Below are 22,340 nucleotides of genomic sequence, written 5' to 3'. Positions count from 1 at the left end.
AATCCTGGAATAAATTTCCAAGTTTTCTCCGTCTGATCTGACTGCTCTGGCAGAGCACTCTTCAGGACAGGCAGATAAGCCTGAGGGGGGTGAGACCGAAAGGGAGCAGGATGGAGCAGCGTGGATGAAGGCACAGCAGCTCAGGGCAGCGTATGCAACCGTCATCATCAGCCCCGCAGCAACAGCCACACGTCACAGCTTTGGCATCAGCTGCAGAGACAGCGGGTGTTACCGCAAGCAGGTGTCACAGGACACCATGCTGAAATAACATGTTTCTGGGATCTTTCTGTGATTTTTCTGAATCAGCTCTTCAGCTGATGTAGTGGGATGACCCTGTGCACACTCCCCCCAGGAGAGGGCACAAACCCTCACCATGAATCCACACCATCACCACTATTTCTCAGGTGTTTTAATGAGGAAATTACCACCTTCCTAAGTCACAGCAGCAACAGGGCAGAAATCAGAACTTTAGAGTATTTATCTGTTACCAGAAACAAATACATTTCTGTGCAATTTTGGACTAAGACAGCCCTAAGCTCTGTGCTTTCTAACTACAGCAGCATGTAAATAAAACATGGCACAGCAACACCAACAAACAACTCAGACTTAGTCACTGTGCAAGAAGAGAGTCACAAGCTGCAAAAGCTGTCCTGGAAGGGACAAGCGACATAGGGCAGCCAGAGCAAAAAGGCTCCACTGCAGTATTCCTTCACACCCAGGCACCGCTGCAGGAGAAACAAGATTCTGAAAGACAAAAGGAACGCCCCAGGAAGCCCTCCTCCAGGAACACAGCACTATTCTGACATCCCGGTTCTTCCCAGAGAAGTGTCTTGACACTTCTGGCCTAAAAATAAGTGCTTATTTTTTTTTCCTGTACTGCAGAAGCCAGAGCTCACACTCTCAAAGCACTCAAGCCATTAATTAATAGAGAAGCTTGTCAGCCTGGAACTGCATGAAAGGCTTGGATGAAGCGTTCCCAGCTGCTTGTAGCACAGGGGGTTTGAACTCAGAGGCAGGATGCTCCTGTGAAGGAAGTTAACCAGGGACAGAGCAAAGAGCCCCCATGGGAAGTCCTGATCACAGGTAACCGTGGAGCAGAGGCTCACAGAGGATTAAGGACCACGTTCCAGCATACCAGGTAAAGCTGAATACACCACACCAAGTGGAGCGACCTCAAACTGGGTTAGTGTGCAAGTACCCCCTTCAGCATCACAGCACAGGCAGAGCCAAGGATGGAACCGAACGCTCCCACAATCCCATACTCAAGTTTAACACTGGGGAGTCTTGTACCTCACACAGCATGCAGAAAAGTAAGGAAATGAAAGAGATGCTCTGGTATGTAACCTCCCCACAAACCACTAACGATTGCAGACCGTTTGTTGACAGAACTGGAGCCAGCTACAGAGGATGGTGGCATTTAAGTCTCTAGCAGTTACTACTGTAACAGCTAAACGTGCCCTTGCCTTGACACACAAGGACAGTCAGTTCTGAAAGAACTCGTCTTCTGAAAGCCAGGCACCAGGATGGGTCAAGGCAGCTATTCTAAGAAATCCTGTCACAGCATCAGACAGTTAGAGAATACTGTGAGGTCCAATTAGTTACTGCTCGTGAAGAGAGAGCTTAAACTGCTTCCCCAGTTGTATGCTCTTCTCCGAGATCAGCTGCCTAGCGACAAGAACAAAAACCGCAAGAGCGGCCCTCGGCACCGTCATGATGGGAACTGCAGTCTCAGCCACAGAACCCAACTGCTGCCCCTACTCGTTCTTGTACGGGGAGTTTGATCCACCCAACAGTTAAGATGTCCCTTGATTTTTCAGAGCTCCTTCAGCAAGCATGTGTCCAGGGGAGTTTAACTTTGTGTTTTTAAAGGCATGTGTTGCTCAGGTAGCAATAATTTATTACAGAATATACAAGCCTTTTTACACGGAAACTTTTATTCTCCTTGAGATCTGTACATTCAAGTCGCACATACTTTTAAGTCTTTGATGGAGCTGGAGCATGGTATCACCACAACAGCCTGGTCTGATTGAACAGTTTTAAGAGTTTATGCCTCGAAAGTAGCCAGGAAACTTGTGACTATTTCCTTCAACTTAGCTTCTGTCTGGTCAGAGATCTTCCCTTCGGTCCTGTTGAAAGAGTTTAGTTAAACTTCTGGCACATGAATAGACATATGGTCAATCCCTGACTAAGGCAAAGAAAAAACTTTACAATACACCTTCCAATTTCTATCAAAATTAGCAGATGAACTAACACATTTCTGTTTGATGCATGAAGCTATACCAATGAAACTAACGTAACATCAACTAACATAAGATCCCTCCTCCTCAAGAAGTTAGTCCTCTTTAAGAACTAAGGTTTGTCAACAAATACTTTCAAACTAGCTGTACATAGAGTTCAGCAAGACTCTGTGCCTCGGAGACAGAAGGCACGTGATCTGGCTCCTGACACAACAAGCTAGGACCAGTTTACAGGACAGGGCTACGGAAATACTCCATCCCCAACAGCCTGCTCAGCAGCAGAGAAGGGAGTGGGCAGCACTTAATTCACAGTACTGTAATAGCTTAAAGCTGTCAAAAATATGGGAACTGACTCAATTAAGTGATTTCAGTACCAGATTAGAGGAGAGGTATGCAAGTAGGTTCATTTTAAGCATCAGCTGGATTTCCTAAGTAAAAACTGGAGACATGAAGCTGAGCTCTGGACAGTGCAAGGACAGTAGGAAGGCTGGTTTAACCTCCAGTTCTGGTACAGGCAGCTTAAGGCCTGATGTTCTACAATATATTAAATTAACAGTTCAGTGACCATCATCTGCACTCCAGCCACCAAGTCAATACCCCTGGGATGAAGCAAGATAAATCATCATACCTGATCGTGGAGAGGAGGGCCTGGTGCTGGCTCAGTACATGAGCGAGGAAAGCACTCTCAAATTTAGTGATTTTGCTGGGCTCCAGCTTGTCCAAGTGACCTCTTACACCAGCATAGATGACTGCAACCTGTTCCTCGATAGCCATGGGAACTGCAGAAAAGAAAGCATTCATGCCACTGGTGACTCTTACAGCCAGACACATCAGTACTACAGAGTCCTTCTTTGAAGATCAACTGCACATATACAACATGGTTCAACTAAGTCTGCAATTACCACGTCCACAGAATGGACATGGTAAACGCTGCCACAAAGAACAACCTCGTTAGCACAAGAGACTAATGGGAAATGCGGACTTGTTACGTCCAAGACACTCACCATACTGTCCTTGTTTGAGAAGCTCTGTCAGACGTACACCACGGTTCAGCAGCTGTTGCGTGGCAGCATCCAGATCAGACCCAAACTGAGCAAAGGCAGCTACTTCACGATACTGAGCCAATTCCAGCTTCATGGTACCTGCCACCTACAACACGAGACACAGGTCAGACTGAGTTTGACCTTTTAAATGTGTCTAGTAGGTTGCAGGTTATCTTCAGCCGACAGTTGTCACAAGTCAGCTTTGCCTTGCATCACCAGTCAAGTGACTATCAAGATTCTGACACACTATACACATTTCTAAAAATCCCACCATCTGCCTGGCCTCTTAACATAAACGTGCTATTCCTCCCTAAAATGGTGACAGTTGATATTAAACTTCTCTAACTCCACATCTGGACTAAAAGCATGGGGTTAAGAGAGCATTCTCTATTTCTAGTTAGATCAGTACCCCAGTTCAGCATACTGAAACTTAACAGTCCTACATCCTTATGCAGATACTATGTTCCTTCCTCTACCCCCTCTCAGCAGGCAATGGAAATATCAAAAAGATCCCCAAAGTTTGTTTGTTTATAATTTCATAATGCTAAGGAATCTAAAGCTTTGTTCCCTCTTTATTCACAACTCTTTAGAGTGGAACGGGTTGGAAAGCCTACACACTACACATCTCTAGCAAGAGGAGGAGCAGCAGTTTCATACTTACCTGCTTCATAGCCCTGGTCTGAGCAGCAGAACCGACACGGGACACAGACAGACCAACATTGATGGCTGGACGGATACCTTTGTAGAACAACTCAGTTTCCAAGAAGATCTGTATGAGAAAATTGTTTTACTGTCTTGGTCAGACACCTGGAAGCCTCCCAGAGACCTGCCAGTAGGTTACACAGAAGTACAGGCATGTGAAGATGTCCTACCTGTCCATCAGTGATGGAGATGACATTGGTTGGAATGTAAGCAGACACATCACCAGCCTGAGTTTCAATGACAGGCAAAGCGGTCAGAGAGCCACCTCCAAAGGAATCGTTCATTTTGGCTGCTCTCTCCAGCAGGCGAGAGTGCAGGTAGAACACGTCACCTGGGTAGGCTTCACGACCGGGTGGACGACGCAGCAGCAGAGACATCTGACGATAGGCAACAGCCTGTGTGGTATGAAGGAAGCTCTCAGAATTCAGTAGCTCATTTAGAATTTTGAAGTTCTAAACCTGAGCTGATCTTACAGCTACAAACACCAATGTTACGACTATGAGGCCTATAAACTATGCTAGACTATGAGGCCTATGTTTCCTGACCTGTTTGGATAAGTCATCATAGATGATTAACGCGTGTTTTCCATTGTCTCTGAAGTATTCCCCCATGGAGCAGCCTGAATAGGGAGCCAGATACTGAAGGGGTGCTGCATCAGATGCTGTGGCAGACACCACAATAGTGTACTTCATGGCATCTGGAAAGAATTGGAGACACATTACTGAGTATATTACCTTATCATGCCCATCGTCAGCAAACACAATACACATGTGAAGTCCTAGTTGTTGAAGCAAGCCCAGGCAGCATCACTATATTGTTACAGGAAAGAACACCATACTGATGAACATGTCCATTTGCTCTTGAAACTTCTTGAGTTAGTCGAGCAAGTTCATGGCAGCTGATGTCTAACACTTGCAGACTTCTTTCCCATTTAAAATGAAGTTTAAACTTTCACTAAGACACACTTTGGTTCTAGAAGTAACTCAGCCTTAAAGTCTGTGACTTCCTGGTTTCTGCAAAAACATAGTACCCTTTGTTTCATAGTACCAAACAAATTACTGTCTTTAAAACAGATTTATGTTCCTGCTAGGTATGACTCCACTTGACCAGCAGGCAAGAAGGTGCCTCACCTCTTGCAAGCTCTGTTACATATGCAGCCTTGGTCAATAAGATCACTGTTTCTGAAAAGATGCTATCATTTAATCCCTTACATTTGGGCAGTAAAGTCTCTCTGCTAAACTTGCAACTGCCATTCACACTGACTTGCATACATATGAAATAAATGCCAAGTCCATAAATACTTGTAGGCCATAGCTTGTCATCAGGCCTGCCTGCCAAGAGGAAGCTCTCTGAACTCTGCTAAAAAAAACCCATGGAAGGTGACTTTTCCAGAAGTAATTCAGTAGTTTTGAGGCCTCATACTAGTCTTCCAATGTGATGTAGCAAAAAGGAGGTTTTTTCCCCCAGGTACCTAGAAAAATTTCTTGCCCACAAAAGTAGTTCACTCATTTAATAAGAATTCTGTCCATACTCGCAGCTAGCAGAGGTCATAGTAGTATTCAGCATTATAATGAGAACACAATGTCACTAGTCGCCAGGCTCAACCATCTTCAAAAATCCGTACCTGCATCAGTGAGTCTCTTCACCAGCTGAGCAACAGTAGATCTCTTCTGGCCAATTGCAACATAGATACAGTACAGCTTCTTTTTCTCATCCGTTCCATCATTAAATCGTTTCTGATTGATTATTGTGTCAATTGCAATTGAAGTTTTCCTGTGTAACACAGAGCTCAGTAAGTTAAGCTGCCTACGTTTCTCCCAACCTCTATGCAGTTCTGCATTCAGCTTTGTGCACTGGCGCATGCTGTACTCGCATCTCTGTTTAAGGAAGCATTTTTAGCTTGGGCATTTAACTTACCCGGTCTGCCTGTCACCAATGATCAGCTCACGCTGGCCACGACCAATTGGCACCAAGCTGTCCACAGCCTTAATACCAGTCTGCATAGGTTCACGCACAGAGATTCTGGGAATGATCCCAGGGGCCTTTAAGCCAACCCTTCTACGAGTCTTAGATGTAATAGGACCCTTAAAGGAGAGAAATAAAACCTGTTGCAGCCTGTTTCACATAAATACAAGCAGAGGTAGTAGACACCTAGTTACACTTACCTTCCCATCAATTGGGTTGCCCAGGGCATCTACAACGCGGCCCAGCAGCTCTTCCCCAACTGGAACATCCACAATGGCGCCAGTCCTCTTCACAACATCCCCCTCCTTGATCAGTCTGTCATTACCAAACACGACAACACCAACATTGTCGGGCTCCAAATTCAAGGACATACCCTAGGACAAAGATCACATTATTCTGTGAAAACCCATGCCAACATTTACAAATTTTTGACAGTTTAATACCAGTATGATTATTCTACAGTATAGAACATCGAACATCGTCCTGTCTCAATCTTATCCGTAACAATAGTCAATATTCTGCTGTTAAGTGCAACACATACATGTTCTTCCATACCGATTAGAGAACCTGCCTAAGCCTTCAGCTTACTATGTAACTAATAATGCTAGACTGCTACAAGTATAAAGTCATTTATCTCTCTAAGAAGAACAGAAAGGATAAACAGGTTTCAAATACAACATTCCTTTCCTGCCTAGGAAGTGGACAAGGGAAAAGCACTGGCTTCTTCTCTGCCTAAAACAAGTTAGGTCATTAAAAATACTGGAAGAGATGTTGCAGTACTCTCAGAACAGTCAGCTTTTTAACTCTAGTCTACTCTTAGGACTGTAAGAGGTCAGCAAACTGCACGCTGTATTGGAGCACAGAGACTATTATTCAACAGTAAAGTCAGCCTGAAACCAAAGAAAACAAAATCCAGTATCAGATTCATTCTTAACACTTCCTAGATGAAGACAGATAAAGCCCAAATGTTGGCCAAGAACCATATACTAAGACTGAAAGCAAAGTATTACAAATTCAAAGAATATTTGCTTTTTGTAGTATTATTTCAACTAGTTACTACGCATTAAAGTTGCAGTGAAGTCTGGAAAAGGTCCATATGGCTAAGTCCAAGCATAGTCTCAGATTCTCCTTAAAAAAGTCTTGATATATCTAGGCTAAACAAACTGCTTTAGTGAAAGCTTACCTTCAGTCCAGAAGAGAATTCAACCATTTCTTCTGCCTGGACATTTCTTAGGCCGTACACACGGGCAATACCATCACCAATTGAGAGCACACGGCCAGTCTCCTCAAGTTCAGCAGAGGTGTCAGCTCCCAAAATACGTTCCTCAAGAATAGAGGATACCTCAGCAGTGCCTGGAAAGAGAAGTTTCAAACCAGATTTAGCACATTAAGGCACAGTATGAATTCACTAAGCTTGTCTTGAATTCATAAGCCAAGGTACCCTTTCTCAGGTACACCACCAGGCCTAGCAAGCAACACTCTTCCTTGCATAAGATGCATAAGATAAACAACAGCTTCTGTATTTACAGCCAATAAAAGCAGCTTCAACTCATCACAAGCCAGCTTCAATCAAAACATTGACAGCTATTTAGTTATCAATTTCCTTCAGTATGTCCTACACTATTAGCAGTCTCTCCCCCTAGAAAGCAATTAAATTAAATAGATCAGACTTAGCTCAGAAAGAACAGACATGCTAGCTCCGCTTGCAGAGCACTTACTTAGACTGAAGGCATCGAAACACCCTGTCAGCTGATTTGTAATCCAAGATCCAAATATATTTAAAGGAACTTAATACATTTAAGGAGCAAGTTGTTTAATATAAGCTATAAAAATTTATTCTCCATCTTCCTCCAATCTGTTTGGCTGTGCGCCTCCAACAACTTTTTATTTCCTCAGCTAGGAAACAGTAAATAACACTGTGAAACTGTTATTTCCTAATACCTTTCATTACCCTAAACCACTTCAAAAACTGTACATGAACCACTACCAAAAATACAGCTATGCAGTGTCACTGACTTCTCTGAACACCAAGATGCTGGCAGCAAAAAAGTTATACTCAAGGACACAAGGTCAAACCCAGGCAGGCCTGAGAAAGTCATCTGTTCCTTCATACTGTTACAAACAAGACAGGAAACTGGAATTTGAGGCATTTTTTCAAATAATTCTGCAGGAGTTGAAGACCGAACCAAATCTTTATGAAGCAGATAAGCTGTGTAAGCCAAATGACATGTGACCACTCCTTTGGTTTGGGCATAATTTGAATATTTATTAAAGTGAAGTCTCCTGGATGTGACTGTGTAACAGTTCACTGTCAAACACTGTCAGTGCATAAGCCTCGTCGAGTGTTTTGTCAACTGACACACACATCCCCCCTCACACTCCAAATTCCTTTTTGTCTAATAGAGCAAGTTGTTAAACTGCACTCTTACATAAAAATCTTCCTCAGACTCACCGGTTTTCTGAAAACATGTTTTGGAGGCATGGATGTTTCTTGTAGCAACAAATGCTGCACCCAGGGTGTTTCTGGAAATCTAAAATAAGTAATTGTTTCAGTAACAGTGAGCTTTCCTTCATCATTCAAAAAAAACGTTAAGAGACAACACACTGAAAATTTTGATCATGAGCTTAGATATTGAATATGCCTCAGTTTTGAGCTGAGCTCCACAGCACTCCATTCACAAGTTGTAGTTATGGAACCAAGTCCAGCACTACTAAGCAAGGACAGATGGTGGTAAAGAAGATTGCTGTAAATTACTGGCTCCGTTTTTCTGCATTGCACCGATGTCACCATCACAGCACTGCAGCAGGTCCCAAAGCAACATCTCCTCTCGCTTGCCACCTTTGCTCTGAACATCAAAAGTGTAGGGCATGAAGAAATCAGTGCATCCCTTATGGTACTACACAGGGGAGAAAAAAGTTTGTGTATTCTAAGAGTTGGTTTTTCTATTTCTAAGAAATTCTGCAGAATTTCTCAAGCATGGCTAGAGCTTACGCGATAGCAGAAACGGGGAAAAAAAAAAAAACCTGTGACAACGAACGCATTAAAAGATTATAATCCTATATCCCAAGCAAAGCTCCCAGTGCAATCCCATGCAGCATTAATGCTGTTCCTCTGAAAGCCTGGGCAGGCCTCTCCTCCGTTCACCTTCACAAGGGACACCAGCCGGCAACAGATCCCGACAGACCTCTGCACCCTCGCTCTCCCCACAAACACGGGGAAAAAAGTGCCACCTGGCAAAGCCTCGCAGCTCAAATCCCTAACCCTGGCTGGGATCTAGCAGTTTTCAGGCATTAACTTGAACCCCAGCAGTGCCAACCCACATCCCCTGGGAAGGACACGCCGTCCCCTAGACCCCTCCACCTCCCAGGTGAAGGGAACCCCGCTCCTCAGCAGGGGATCGGGCCCCGCGGTCACCCAGCGCTGAGGTGACCCCCCACACACACCCCACCCCAGACTCCCGAGAGCGGAAGGCCGCAGCCCCTCAATGTCACCGCAGCCCCCAAGATGGCGGCAGCGCCCGTCCCCCCCCCTCCCCGCTCGCTCCAGGGAGGAGACAGCACGCTCACCAGGCCGGCCTGCCGCGGCAGGGAGCGGGCAAGGACGGCAGCCACGCGGGCGGAGAGCATGGCGGCGGCGGGCGGCGGCTCCTCCGGAGAAGACTGAAGCAAACGGGAGGCGGCTGCCGGCCCCGCGCTCTCTCCACAAAATGGCGGTCACGCGCACCGCCCCTTTTGGCGGCGAGGCCACGCCCACGGCGCGGGGCGGGGCGCGGCCCGGAAGTGCTTCCTCCGCCGCCACCGTCTTCCTCAGGCGTTGTGGTGCCTTCCCGCTTCCTGCGCCTCATAAGGGAATATACAGATATATAACAAATATATTAAAAAAAACCCGGAACGGGGCTTTTAGAAAAATACCCCGTTGCGGCAGGCGCCCTTGAAATGGCCCTCGGCGGGCGGAAGGGGCGGGGAGCGGCGGCGGGGCGGGGCTGGGGGCCTGAGGTGGGCAGGGGCCGGTGTTGAGGCGCGGGAGGCGGGAGTGTGAGGGCGGTGGGGCGGCCTGGGGCTGGGGACGTGGACCGGAGTGTGAGGGGCTGCGAGGCAGCGGGAGGTGGTGTGGGGCAGGAGGTGGTTGGGGGGTGCCCCCCCTTTTCTGGGAGCTGCGGGTGTTCCAGCTCCTGTCAAACCTGTCCCGTAGCAGGTGCTGGTGGCAGAAGAAAAGTGTGGCAGTGGAGGGCTGGCATCTCGCCTGCGCTCTGGAAACGGGGGTAAAAGGGACGCGATGTGCAGCGCTGTGTTGGCTTTCTTACCAATACTACAGAGCAGCTTAAATTTTTTATCCACTGTGCTGATAATACGTGAAACATAAAAGCTGACCCCACAGGTGCCATCAGAGGTGACAGTGACAGGATAGCAGCACTGCAAGCGGAGGAGAACCTCACTGCAAGAGGCAGTCATGCTTATGGCATGCAGGGGTCTCTCCCTTACCATGATCCATCTACCAAGGCCTAACCCTGCGGGGACAGCGCCCTTCACGGATCCTGTGTGTGAGACGTAGGATTTAGTCTGCCCGCGAGAAAGTGGCGAAACTCAGGCAGGCACAGTGTGATCGTGTCCCTGTTGGTAATCCAGGGAGGTTAGTAAAACACAGATCCCAGCAGACCTTTCTAGGAATTGAAAAGGTTAAGTGAAAAGTCCTCCACGGTTTTGGCATGCGTTGTATCAAATATGATGCCTCAGCAATTTGGGAATCGGTGTGTTTCTTGGGCTGTTTATTTCATTAATCACTTTAAATTCTTTAAAGCTGCCTGAAAAAAACCCACATTGATTTAAATAATTGATTTAAGCCATTTACATTTGCACTTTTTGCGTGTTGCTAAAGAAAGGTGGTTCATTGGTAATTGTTTGAAGAGTTTGACTCAGAAGATAGAGTTTTATGGTGTATTTTACAACAAGGAGTACATCTTTTATATGAATTTATGTAAGCAGCGTATGCAAACTATTCAGATTTCAAGTTTTACCATTGAACTTAAAATATGATTCATGCCTATTTGGTGAAGAGGTTTATATGCCTTTATTTGTAATTTGTCTTATGCAATACATGAAACACACAATTCCATCAAAAACTGAAATCCCCTCACATTATTTTACTGATTCAAGACTATTTTCTTAGAAGTATTGGGTATATGAGGGGAAAAGCAGCTTCTTTCAAAGCATTGAGAGCATTTAAATCGACTTTGGTAAAAGCGTTCGCTGCAGCTAGTGAATTGAACTGATTTTTTTATTATTTTCTCTTTGTTTTAAGAATTTAAAACGAGGAAAGTGGGTGCTGCTGGGCTGGGTGAGCTCTCCCAGTGCCACAAATACACACACCCCCCCCCGCCGAACTACAAGTCCCATCAGGCCCCGCGGGGCGGCGGCTGCGCGCGGGGGATGCCGGGACGGAGGCGGGAGGCTCAAGGCGGCGCAGGCCGCCATGGAGGAGAAGCTTCAGCGGGTAATGGTGGGGCTGGGATGCGGCTCGGCTCGGGTTGGCTTTCACGGTGCGGGGTTTGTGGAGGTGGCAGTAGCCCCTTCCTGGGGCTGCCTTAGCCCAGGCCCCGCTGCCCCTCACCCGCCCAGCAGCTCCTCCCCGCCGGCCCGGCACAGGGCCTGGTGGGGGGGCGCCGGGCGGGGCGGGTGCCGTGACCCCCGGGCTGGCCCCGGAGTGTTAGCAGAGCCTTCGTCCTGCTCTCCCGAGAGCGTCTCTTTCAGCCCTTACGGGCGAGGCACCCGAGGGGTTGCGCTGAAGGTTTTGCCGGGCCCTGGCAGTTATCGCTCTGCCTGGCTGGCGCTCGGGAGTGCGCGGTTTAAGAGTAGAAATGAGGCTGTGTCGTTTTCTTGCACCTTTAAGCGTTGGGGGACAGACAAGACGTGGTCGCTGGGTGGGTTTTGCAGCAGCGAAGCTTGTGTTCACCCGCTTGATCCTCTACTACCCGCTAGATAACAGCCCGAGCTCACTGACCTTGAAGTATAAGCTCACAGCTGGTTTAAGTTGCCAGCTTATGAAGGTCTTGAGTGCCTGAAGCTTTTGCATTTCAGATCTTTCTCACTGGAGAGAGTGGTGGAAAGATGTAATTCATCCTTTGTTTGCGAACTTGGCTCTCTTGAAGTATTAGAGTTTCATCTAAGCATAATCAGTGCTGTTTGCTTCTAAGGGCTTCATGGTTTTCTCCCCATAATAGTTCGGGGTGATGTTTGCTGTGTGCAGTGTATGTGGTTGAGATGCTGGTACGGTAGAAGCATAAAGAAGGACATGCTAGAAAGAAACATCTTTTAAAGTTATAAGGCTGGGTCCTTTTCCATCAGGTTGCTTAGGTAGCCTTAGACAAGAATTTGTTACCTCAGTGTTGAACTTCCATGTGTTCAGTTATCATCAGTCATAATCTAATCTTCCAGTGCCACGTGAGAATGCTGTATTAACCTCTCTCCTGTGTCTGACCTTCTTTTCACTGGTAAAAACTGCTCTGCAGGGCTCGTGCCTGCACGCTGTAGTAACCCTTTCTCCTCCGCTAGCCCATGGAGACTGTTCCCAGTGATCATGGTTTGGGCAGTTTTATCCCACGCTGCTTTAATGCAGTTTTTACCAGCTGCCCAAATACCCATTTAACATCTCTTGGATCATTAGCATGTCTGTAGCAAACAGGTCATGTGACTAAAAAGATAAAATTTTATCACCTGGAGATAAGCAGGTGTCCAGAGAAAGGAGGGAGATTGAAAGGGAAATGGTTTACTAAACTTCAGAGAGTGTTTGAAAAAAGTGATAAAAGAAGCTGTCCCCCTTTTCCACCCACACCTCGACTGATGTAGTAGGATTTGTTCTTCAGGAGTGTAGAGCTTGCAGCATTTTACGTTTCTCACATCTATCAGCTGTTTTCTGTCGTTTCACTTGACTGTTTATTCTTTTTTTCCCTTCTCTGGCAGGTTACTTTATGGCTGAAGAAAATATATGGGAATCAGCCTATTCCACAGTATGAAGTGAATGCAAGGACAGTTGATATCTTGTATGAGCTTGTAGAATGCAATGAAGCTAGGGACAGGGATGTTTCTTTGCTGATAGAGGACATGAAGCAGAAGGCAACAGAATATGAAGCAGAAGGTGAGTTTGAAGCTCCACGTCTCAGTTCCATCAAAGTTAGTTTTTCTTAGTGACCCTGAAGACTGTCTTTGTTAAAATCTTACAAACATATATGAAAAATATATATATAATTGGAATGAACTCAGCTTTTGTTCTGGTGCAGCTTTTACTACAATGCATCCCATGCCTTCCTTTTGGCAAAATTTACGGTGACATAAGGTTGGTCAAGAGCCATCTTTTTAAGCCGTCTTGAGCAGGCTGTAAATACGGACAAGCAGATTAATTGTTAAAACCTCCTAGCCTGCTGGGCTGAGTAGCACAGCATTAAAATATTGGCTGGATAGACAGGGAAGCAACCCTACAGCTGATTTAAGAGTCTGAGCTGGTGCTAATCCACTGTTAAGGAAAGTGCTTGAGGAATCTGAAACAACAGTGAGGTGATTAAGTTATGCTCGAGTTGTCTAGAGTGCGTGTTTGATAATGTGGTTTTTTGGAGCAAGTGAGTGGTTCAGGGGACCACAATACATTTTTAACACCTGTGTTAAAAGAGAGAGTCCTATCTAGGCCTTAAAAGAACAGTAATATAAAAAACTTACTACTTTGGGTTATATTTGTTTTCCAGCCAACTATCTACAGGGCCTTCTTGCAGAAAGCCTGGATCTTTCCCTATCCAGTCTGTCCAGTGAAGGCACCGGCTACCTCAATGTCCTGGTAAACAGTGCAATGACACTTGAAACAAAGGACACTTCTCTTGCCAGGTAATTATTCCCACTGTGCATCAGGGGTGATGGTCAGTGCTGTTTCCCTCTGGGTTTTCAATTCAACAGTTTCAAACCTGACCAGGCATCTCACTTTTCCAGCTTCTTTTGCACCTTTTGGGCAGCTTTGGAGAACGCAGGAACTGAGCACAAAGCTCTAGCTCTTGATTATCCCAGCAAAGGAAGTCTCTGAAGCCTGAGAAGTGCCTCAGCCAGAATTCAATATCTCTTTTGCTCGTGCTTTTGTGGTCAGTGGCTGCAGGATGCTGCCACTCAGACTTTTGTGCCAGGCAGCACAAGCTAAAGCAGGTTTCATACTGCTTAGGCAAGGACTGGGGAACTGTAACCGGTTTTTGTCTCAGCTCCTTGTTCTTCCCTTTCTTATATGGCGTCAGTTAATGTAAGGAGGTTTCCTTAGCCACAGAGAAATGGCAGCTGTTAGTCTGGTCTTCCTGGACCCTTCTCCCTAGCCTGGCCTTGACCCATAACACAGCAGGTTTGTGCTGAGCGCTGGCAGTAAGGAAGGGCCCAAATCTGCCTTGGAATCCAATTTTTGTATGATGTTCAGGACCTTGGCTCTTACAGCTCTTCTGAGCTGGAGGGACAAGCAGCTTTGAACCATTTGGGAAGAGGAACAAACTGAAATACTGCTGGGCATGCCTCAGGGACGTGCCTTTTCAGGGACTGAATACAGTTTCTCTCAAAAGCAATTTGGCAAGCCACGAGTGGAGCATCTGATCATGTCGAACCCAGTGGTTATATTCAGTAGAGTGCCAGGTCTTGTTCACTTCCTCCTACTGAGATTGCTGGGCTGTTTCCCCTTCCAGATGAAATCTTTCTTAGTTAAGGAAAGCAGATACCCTTAGTGACTTATTTTGCTTTCCTGCTCTCAAATAGCTGGCAGTTGTCTGATGTATCATAATATGAGAACAAAAACAAGTAATTTGTGGGAAGTGTGGATGAAGTAACAATAGTAATTCTGAGTTTCAGAAGAGCTGACTCCTGAGCATTCCCACTGAATCTTTCTTTTCACCAGCTTCTTCTGTGCCATCAATGATATGACTTCGGAGCTGTATGCAACAGAATCAAAAAACAGAGAAATGGAACTGGAATTGAGCAACATTAGGAAAAAACTAACTGCAGCGCTGATGCTGGAAAAGCGGTTAGAGGAGTGAGTAATGGATGAGAAAAGAGAATGATGTAAGCAGTACTGCTGATCTCTGCAATGTGGGACAATGGTTGTGATAACTAACATGGATAACTGAGTTGTCAGGTTTTGACACAGCTCTAATTCACAATATTTGAAGTATCTATTAAAAGCCATGTGCTGTGGGCACATTCAGTAATCAAAAGATATTTGGGGTACCATCAAACCCATTATTTTAAACCAAAAATGGTCTACAAGCAGTTTTTGGATATGGGCTGGCATCCTCCACCAGTTGTCTTCGTCTGAGGTTGAAGGCAAACCTGATTTTCTTATCACATTTAGCATGGGCTCTATAGTCAGAGTGAAGGAGCCAGGTAAGACAAAAACCATTCCCAGGTAAGAATTTCCTTTAACTAGTGTGTGGGAGACTTAAATAAAAATAAAAACTAATCGGTATCAAGTCCATTCCCTAGAGGATGTCATCTGAAGTGCTTTGCCAAGCGTAGCAGGATCCACCCTTACCTTGAGTGGGGATTGTCCCAGATGATCTCCACAGGCCCCTTCCAGTCTAATTATTTTCTGGTTTTTGTATTTTAAAGTAGTAATTGTGGTGCTGCTTGTAGCAAAGATACCAGACGTGTGTTCTTAGTGCAGGTTTGCCACGGCCCCTCTCTGTGATCTTAAGTTTAACTTGCATAACAGGTCTCTAACTGAATTAGGAAATTATGCAGAAGACTTTTACTCTTTGCTTTTATGCAGACTGCTTTCCCCTTGGCCTTTTTTTTTTTCCTGGCCTTTGGGACTCTGGATGTAACAGCTGTGGATCTTTCCACTGGGAGATCTCACAGGGAAATGCAAGTTTTTCTCCATTCTCTCCCTTCTCGTGTTGGTTGTATTACAGGGTTTAGCTTGAGCATAGATAATTAAGCAGTATTTGTATACTGGTATCTCTTTGAATGTAAAAGTTTGTTTCTTTTTGTATTTTTTTAAGGGATCTTAAAAAAACAGAGGAACTTCTGGAAGTAGAAAAGGCCAAAGCTGACAGCCGATCCCAGAACTTGAAGTTCCTGAAAGATAAATCTGAGGATTTAAAAATCAGGATCAAGGCTGCTGAGGTAGATGGAAGGAATGGTCTAACAAGACATTGTTGACAGGATGGCACAGTCGTGGCTGGCTGGGCCCAGAACTGTAGGTACAGAGACATCCCAGGAGCTTCCCAAACGCCAGAACTGAGGACTCTTGGGCTAACGGGACAACATGTTACTACACCTCAGTTGTTCCTTCTATATTCATGGTCTCTCCCCAGGACATCCTATGATACATGCAAGGACACTTTCTCTTCTTTCACTGATAACTGTATTAGCTTGGACTACCTTGTGCTTATTATGAGGTACTGTCATGTAAGAGTATATAGACAGCTACCAGTAAAGCAGTTGATTCACTGATGTAAACTGTGTGTCAAAATTCTGAATACAGCCATTTTTTGAAATTAATGAGTGATTAAACGCAGAAGGCAGAAGTTGTACTGTCTTCTCCTTCACCTTTCCTACATGATGAAGGACATGTGAATGCTTTATTGGACAGCATTCGAGTATTAAATACCTTGACAAATACGAGATGGAAAATGTGGTATTAGAGTTGATGACATTTTACTGAGAAGCCTCTTCCCAGCCTTGCCGTGTGCTCTTCTTGTACTAGTTTTCTGGAAAGGCTTGTTATTCTTGATACAAATTTTAGTAGCAACTGATTTCATATACCAGTTATAGCTGTGTTTCAAATAGCACACGTTTCTGTTGTTGACAAACTGCGTTCTTGTTGCCTGTTTAGATCAAAACCCAAGGAAAAGGTAAAATCTTTCTCCTCCCTGTTGTATTTTGTGGTCAGTTATGAACGAACTCTTTCCTGTTTGTAGGACCAGCTTGCTGCCACGGGGTTGGACCAGTCGCTGACACACGAGTCACTTGTGAGCCTCTCTGAGGTAGGTCTTTTGATACAAGATGGGTGTTTCTGCAGTGGTACGGACCAGGCTTGTGGGGTGGTTTCAGGAAATGTAGTTTGCCATTTGGTTACTTGGAGAAGTATTAATGGTAAAAAGAAGCACAAACAAAAATCCCGTAGGTGGATACCTCTGAGTCGGGGTGTGTTGGATGGGTTTGTCTCTCTTAGAACCTGAGAAGCATCTGCAAGTGCTGAAGTGGTACCTTTTCTTCAGGGTTAGATGTGGGCTTGTTTTGGACTTGGTAGGAAGCTTTCCTTCTGGACTGATTGAGGGGAACAGTTGGAATCTTTGTTTTTGTTGCCTTTTGTTTTTCCCTCTCTTCTCTTTCTGCCTCTCATCTGTAATTGGGAATATAGCCTCCTAGGGAATTTCCATGGAATAAATTCCCTGCCACTGAAAGAAAATTGACAGCCTGTGATCTGCCTTTTCTCTGTAATCCGTGTTTTACAGAGGGTGGATATTCTGTGGACTATATCCTGTTACATGGCTGCCTGTGTATTGCAATCGCTAGATGGCTGTATTGCAAGCCTAGAAGGATAACTTGTTAAAGCAAAAAACACTTTTCTTGAGTTACTAACTATAGATTCTCCAGCTTTGTGCTGAAGCATTTGTACAAATGTAATATATTTGTGTTGTTCTGTCTCAGACCATGTTTTAATATTATTGGCTATTACTGTAATGAGAACTTGGTCTTTCTCCCCATTTCTTTTGCTAGCTTTTCCTGCATGTTAGTAAGGTTGAACAATGAAAGTAAGTTTCCTGATTTCTATGTTGTCATTCTCGTGAACCAGCACTGGGTGGCAATGTTTACATTGCACAGTGGTTCAGAAGGGTACTAAACAGAAATAATTTCTGTTGGAATCTTGCATACGAAATGTCATAGGCAATTTTCTAGACTTGTCATCTTCTAGAACCCGAGCATAAGGGCAGATCTGACTCCCTGACATTTCTGTATCTGCTTTGCCAAGAGCTCAGTGAATTGGGCAGCGCAAGTGACTTTATCTTTGGAGTGCATGGGTTTTTACTTAAAGCTGATTATTTGAAAAGAGTTGAAGACTGTGGAAGGTGCTCAATTTTCAGCCCCAAAGAGAAATTATTTCCCGTTGTTAGCAGAATTGAGCAAAGCAGTGCAAGTGTAAGGGAAGTCTTTTTGCTGCTGCACATGCAAAACCGTTTTCACGCAGAAGGCATGAGAATGGATCCCCTTGGGGCTCGGTTCTCTCTCTGGCCTACAGTGAGGTTGACAGCGAAAGTCCTCTGTCTTGTGGATTCTCATTTGAAATCCTCTTTCCGGGAGGTGAGATCAGGTGGTTATACTGTAAGAAAAGACATCTGAAGATGTCTTCAGAACGAAGAAAAATTAATTGATACCGCTGTGTAAAATTTGAACTGTGTTTGACTGATTGATAACTGAATCTTACTTCATCTAAGATCTTACTTCATCTTAGATCTAAATCGGATCTTTAGTTTTCCATGGGTTTTAAGAAGGATCATGAAAGCTCTCACCAACGTCCCTGAAGTCTGAAATACTGTAGATAATTGTGGATCTGTCTCACTGATTTACATCACTTCTACAAGTAAGACTATAGAATATAATCTGTCTTGTTCTTTTCCCAGAAACTGTCTGGACTACAGGAAGAAATTGTGCCTTTAAAGAAGAAACTGGAGTCCTACCTAGATTTAACTCCTGTAATTATTTTTTTCTATTGTTCTATTGTATTTGCCATCAGATTAATTTTAATGGACTTCAGAATGTAAAGGATATTGTTGTGATGGTTTCAGTGGACAGGTAGATGTCCTACAGGTCTATTAATGGTGTAAACGAAAGACTTTACTTAAACAGAAGGCTATATATTAATCAAAGCCAAGAAATTAAGTATGTTTCCCAGGTAAACTTTGTTCTAACAAAATGCACAGATTTGCTGGGTGAGCTCAGTATCAGGGTGAATTAGCTAGAAATTAGACAAAGAAATGTTGAAGAAAATAGAATTCCTTAGTATAATAACTTTTTTGAGATTTACCAGTATATTAGCTATACGTGTCATCAGGCTGTGAATATGGTGGACAGAGCGTGTTGTGCAGAGGTTGGAGCTCTCAGCAAGATTTTAACGATTATGAAGAAATAGCCAAATATAGGTGTTGTCCCCTAAACAAGTGCTCTAGCTTGTATGAGTACTGGCTGCTCCATCATTTTGTTTGATTTCTTCTGAGTGTGCTGGGTACTCAGCTCTCTGAAATTGCAGGTTTCTCATTTAGGTGACTAAATTACAGTTTTGAAAGCCCCTGTCTGCATATCTCTTCATTTTATATTTTGGCTATTGTCACTATTGGTCACTGTGCTAGGAGTTACTATCAGACTGCTGTGTGAAGCATCTGTGTTAAAAAGGATTTTACTCTTTTCAAATTAGAATGCTTGTTGCAAAAGACTGTTTCAGTTAAGGGTAATTTTGTTAAGAACTTTAGAGTGGCTTAAAGAAATCATGGGTAAACAAGGCTTTAGTCCGTGAAACAGAAGGCCTTGGCTTTGTGTGACATCTGTACATCGCCACCTGTGATATTTGGCACTACTAAACCCAAGTATTTCCAATCTCCTTTGGAAGATTGCTATTGCTTTTACAGATAAGTATTAAGGACATTTTGCTGTGTCATTCAAGGGAGAAGTAGCAAAAACTGGATAGTTGAATGGGATTTGGTTTTATTAAATACAATTGTAACTGTCCCAGTTTACAGTTTTGTATTTGAGTTACCTGATAGGCCCCTGTTACCTCCTCATCTGAGTACCCTACAGCCTGTAACAGCGCTAACCTCACCTCTTTCTGTGTAAGAGGTGAAAAAGATTTATTCTAGTTCTTATAAATGGGGCATAGAGGTCCAGAGAAACAGAGGGACTTGTTCAAAATCACATAGAAGCTCTGCGATGAATCAGGTCTCTTGTATGATGAACTAGGGACCTGTCTGCTGGGCTGCACTTCTCTCTTAGCCCCTCCATCAAGTTCCTGCCTCTCAACGTATCTGCCTCATACAACTACTGCTGTCTCCCTCCTAGAAGAAAAGGATGAAGGGAGAGGGTGGGACTGCTTCTCTTTTAAATCCGTCTTATTCCAAGAGGCAGCTGCTGCCTTTCCTTAAGCAAAACCAGGACATTCAAATTCGATTAGGTTCTCCAGCTCCCCCCTCCCTCCCGTCTTGCTGTCAATGGAGAGAGGGAGAGCCCCGATGCCTCATTTCTGGTGCAGGCAGGAGGAGGGAGGAAGGTTTATCCTTGCAAGCTTATTGTGCTTTGGAAAATTCATGCACGGATATGTTTAAAATGCAATTCCTGGATTGGTAGGTTTGGAAAATTGCTAAAAACAAGGGTTGTTTGTTTGGTTTTTTTTTTTTTAAGCCTTTAGGCCATACCAGACTTTTGAAAAATATGTGACTGCCCAAACCAAACTGCTACTAGGCTTTTAATGTCAGTACACTTTGCATGTGAAGGGTGTACACAAAACTGATTTCATTATCCCTGAATTCCCCTGCGGCACATCATTAGACTCTTGCAATGATGCAGGGACTCTGTATTTCCATCTGAAATATTTATTTTTATGCCATTTTCTCTCATTAGAATCCTTCCCTTGCACGAGTGAAGATTGAAGAAGTAAAACGAGAACTGGTAAGAGTTTTGGTTTTTTTATCTTTCACAGAGATTTAAATGAGTGCTGTTGTTCCAAAACAAGCTATGTGTATTAATTGGTTGTGGATTTATCTACCTCAGATTGTAGTCTTAATGATCTCCAGAGGGAAAATTTGCTCTGGTAAGGCAGAAGCCGTGCATATCGGTAGGAGGAACTAGTGGAGAAATGATATCTAAGCTATAAAGGCAGTTGGGCATAATGGTATCAGTAGGGATTAGGTACCTATATCCCTCTGAATTTTGTCTGCTTCACCTGTCAGAATGTTTATTCACTCAGCTGTGTTGCAGCTTATTGGGCTCACAACCTTCCTTGCTGCTCCTGGACTCCCAGAGGGCTCCAGGGCCCCTGTTTTATTTAATAGCTGCCTTGTAGACTGCAGCGGGGGCCTTCCCCTATAAAACATAATGCCTATTTCATCCATGCGTGTGTAATCTGCAGGTATGGTTGTTGCGAAATGTTCATATAAAGCTGTTTGGGAAGTACATACGTAGGTTTCCTGAGTGAGCTGGGCCACATCTGAGCATGAAAACTGTCTTTATTACTTTGGCTACTGCCTGCTTGCTCATAGATGAAGCATAAAGTATTCAGTGATGAGCCTTAAAGCTGTGATCAAAAATCACAGCTATTTGAGAGTATTTTGTACACTTTCAGATGGGACCGCTCAGGTCGGTAAGCTGCTTGTTTTTGATTCAGAAGTACAAGCTCACCTTACCAGCCTGAGGCTTTTATCAGGTGAGAATACTCGCTTCTGGAGTGTACCTGTTCAGTTTGAAGGTGTCCAATATCACATCAGGGCACAGTATAAAGGCCAGCGAGCTTGTTCAGCCCTTCATTTGGAGATTTCTCTGTAGCTGTCTACAGAGACTACTGCCCTTTGCAGTAGTGAGACCTTCCAGTTCAATACTTGGGTTAATCAGTGCTAATAATATCCCAAGATTTGATCATCATAGATATGTTTGTCTAACAAGAATGTAAGAAAACTGTTTCACGGTCACCGAGTCCTTTTGGTTTTCTCTCCCACTAGAATGCGTTGGAGGCAGAGTTCTCAAAGCAGATTGACATGCTGACTCTTGAGATGCCAGAGCCCAGCAAACTCCAGTTCACCTGAAGCTGTCTGCGTGGAAGAAGATTTCCTTTCTGTTGTCTATTTATTTGCACTAGTAAAACATTTTGGAATTCTTACTGTACTTCTACAGCTTTCTGCCTTACTCTTCTTGCTGTTGGATGGCACACCTGTGACCTTCCAGCAAGCATGCTCATGTTTAGGGGTTCATGTAGCCTTGCATTTGTAAATATCACCTATTTTTCATAAAATAACCCCCAAACTTACTGTTTTCTTTATCAGTTCATTTTCCGTATGGGAGACACACCTGTAACTGGCCTCCAGATGGCACCTTCACCAGGAAATGTGTCTGTCAGGATTTGGTTGACCATTACCACTTAGACTTGAACTGATCAGGGGGTCTGGTTTTCTTCTTCCCTGTCCAGGCTCTGGATTGTGCTTTTTCCTGGAGTCCTCTCTTTGGTGGTGCAAGTATGATGATGACAGATTCTCTTTTCATCTACTAGATCATTGGCATTTGGTCCCTTGTCCTGGTTTCTTTTGTCATTTGAGGGTTGGGGACACAGAATTTTTTTTCCCACTTGTAGCATGTCTGATGTTTACTAAGTTTGTGAAGATGAGTTCTGGACTCGTGCCTGGAG

General features: G+C 44.4%; 2 protein-coding genes across 3 annotated transcripts; one reads left to right on the top strand and one right to left on the bottom strand.

Moving 5' to 3' along the window:
* Positions 1-1,908: 1,908 nt before the first annotated feature.
* Positions 1,909-9,604, bottom strand: ATP5F1A (ATP synthase F1 subunit alpha). Of its 2 annotated transcripts, none has more exons than XM_059833671.1 (12): positions 9,515-9,604; positions 8,400-8,478; positions 7,131-7,300; positions 6,148-6,321; positions 5,900-6,066; positions 5,607-5,755; positions 4,528-4,679; positions 4,153-4,377; positions 3,942-4,049; positions 3,242-3,386; positions 2,866-3,016; positions 1,909-2,126 (listed from the first exon to the last, which is right to left on the bottom strand). In XM_059833671.1, exons 1-12 carry the CDS (start codon positions 9,572-9,574, stop codon positions 2,045-2,047), a joined length of 1,662 nt encoding a protein of 553 aa, XP_059689654.1. In that variant the 5' UTR covers positions 9,575-9,604; the 3' UTR covers positions 1,909-2,044. The 2 variants fall into 2 exon arrangements, with proteins under 2 accessions (XP_059689654.1, XP_059689656.1); XM_059833673.1 differs by having other exon boundaries at positions 6,214-6,321.
* A 1,793-nt stretch (positions 9,605-11,397) lies between these two features.
* On the top strand, positions 11,398-21,818 carry HAUS1 (HAUS augmin like complex subunit 1). The gene is made up of 9 exons (XM_059834118.1): positions 11,398-11,438; positions 12,905-13,079; positions 13,681-13,816; positions 14,853-14,987; positions 15,955-16,078; positions 16,876-16,941; positions 18,580-18,651; positions 20,567-20,614; positions 21,661-21,818. The coding sequence occupies exons 1-9, from the start codon at positions 11,418-11,420 to the stop codon at positions 21,742-21,744; spliced, it is 861 nt and encodes a 286-aa protein (XP_059690101.1). The 5' UTR covers positions 11,398-11,417; the 3' UTR covers positions 21,745-21,818.
* Positions 21,819-22,340: the final 522 nt, after the last annotated feature.

Source organism: Gavia stellata, chromosome Z (genome assembly GCF_030936135.1).
Source record: "Gavia stellata isolate bGavSte3 chromosome Z, bGavSte3.hap2, whole genome shotgun sequence".
In the NCBI taxonomy this organism is placed as follows: Eukaryota; Metazoa; Chordata; class Aves; order Gaviiformes; family Gaviidae; genus Gavia; species Gavia stellata.
Note: the sequence above shows the minus strand (reverse complement) of the source record. Positions and strands in the feature narration are given on the sequence as shown.

Coding starts and splice junctions, on each gene's coding strand:
- ATP5F1A (XM_059833671.1), bottom strand. CDS start 9,574: ATGCTCTCCGCCCGCGTGGCTGCCGTCCTTGCCCGCTCCCTGCCGCGG. Junction 8,479..9,514: donor TGCCGCGGCAGGCCGGCCTG/GTGAGCGTGCTG, acceptor TACTTATTTTAG/ATTTCCAGAAACACCCTGGG. Junction 4,050..4,152: donor TCTCCATCACTGATGGACAG/GTAGGACATCTT, acceptor TTTCTCATACAG/ATCTTCTTGGAAACTGAGTT.
- HAUS1 (XM_059834118.1), top strand. CDS start 11,418: ATGGAGGAGAAGCTTCAGCGG. Junction 11,439..12,904: donor TGGAGGAGAAGCTTCAGCGG/GTAATGGTGGGG, acceptor CTTCTCTGGCAG/GTTACTTTATGGCTGAAGAA. Junction 20,615..21,660: donor AAGAAGTAAAACGAGAACTG/GTAAGAGTTTTG, acceptor CTCTCCCACTAG/AATGCGTTGGAGGCAGAGTT.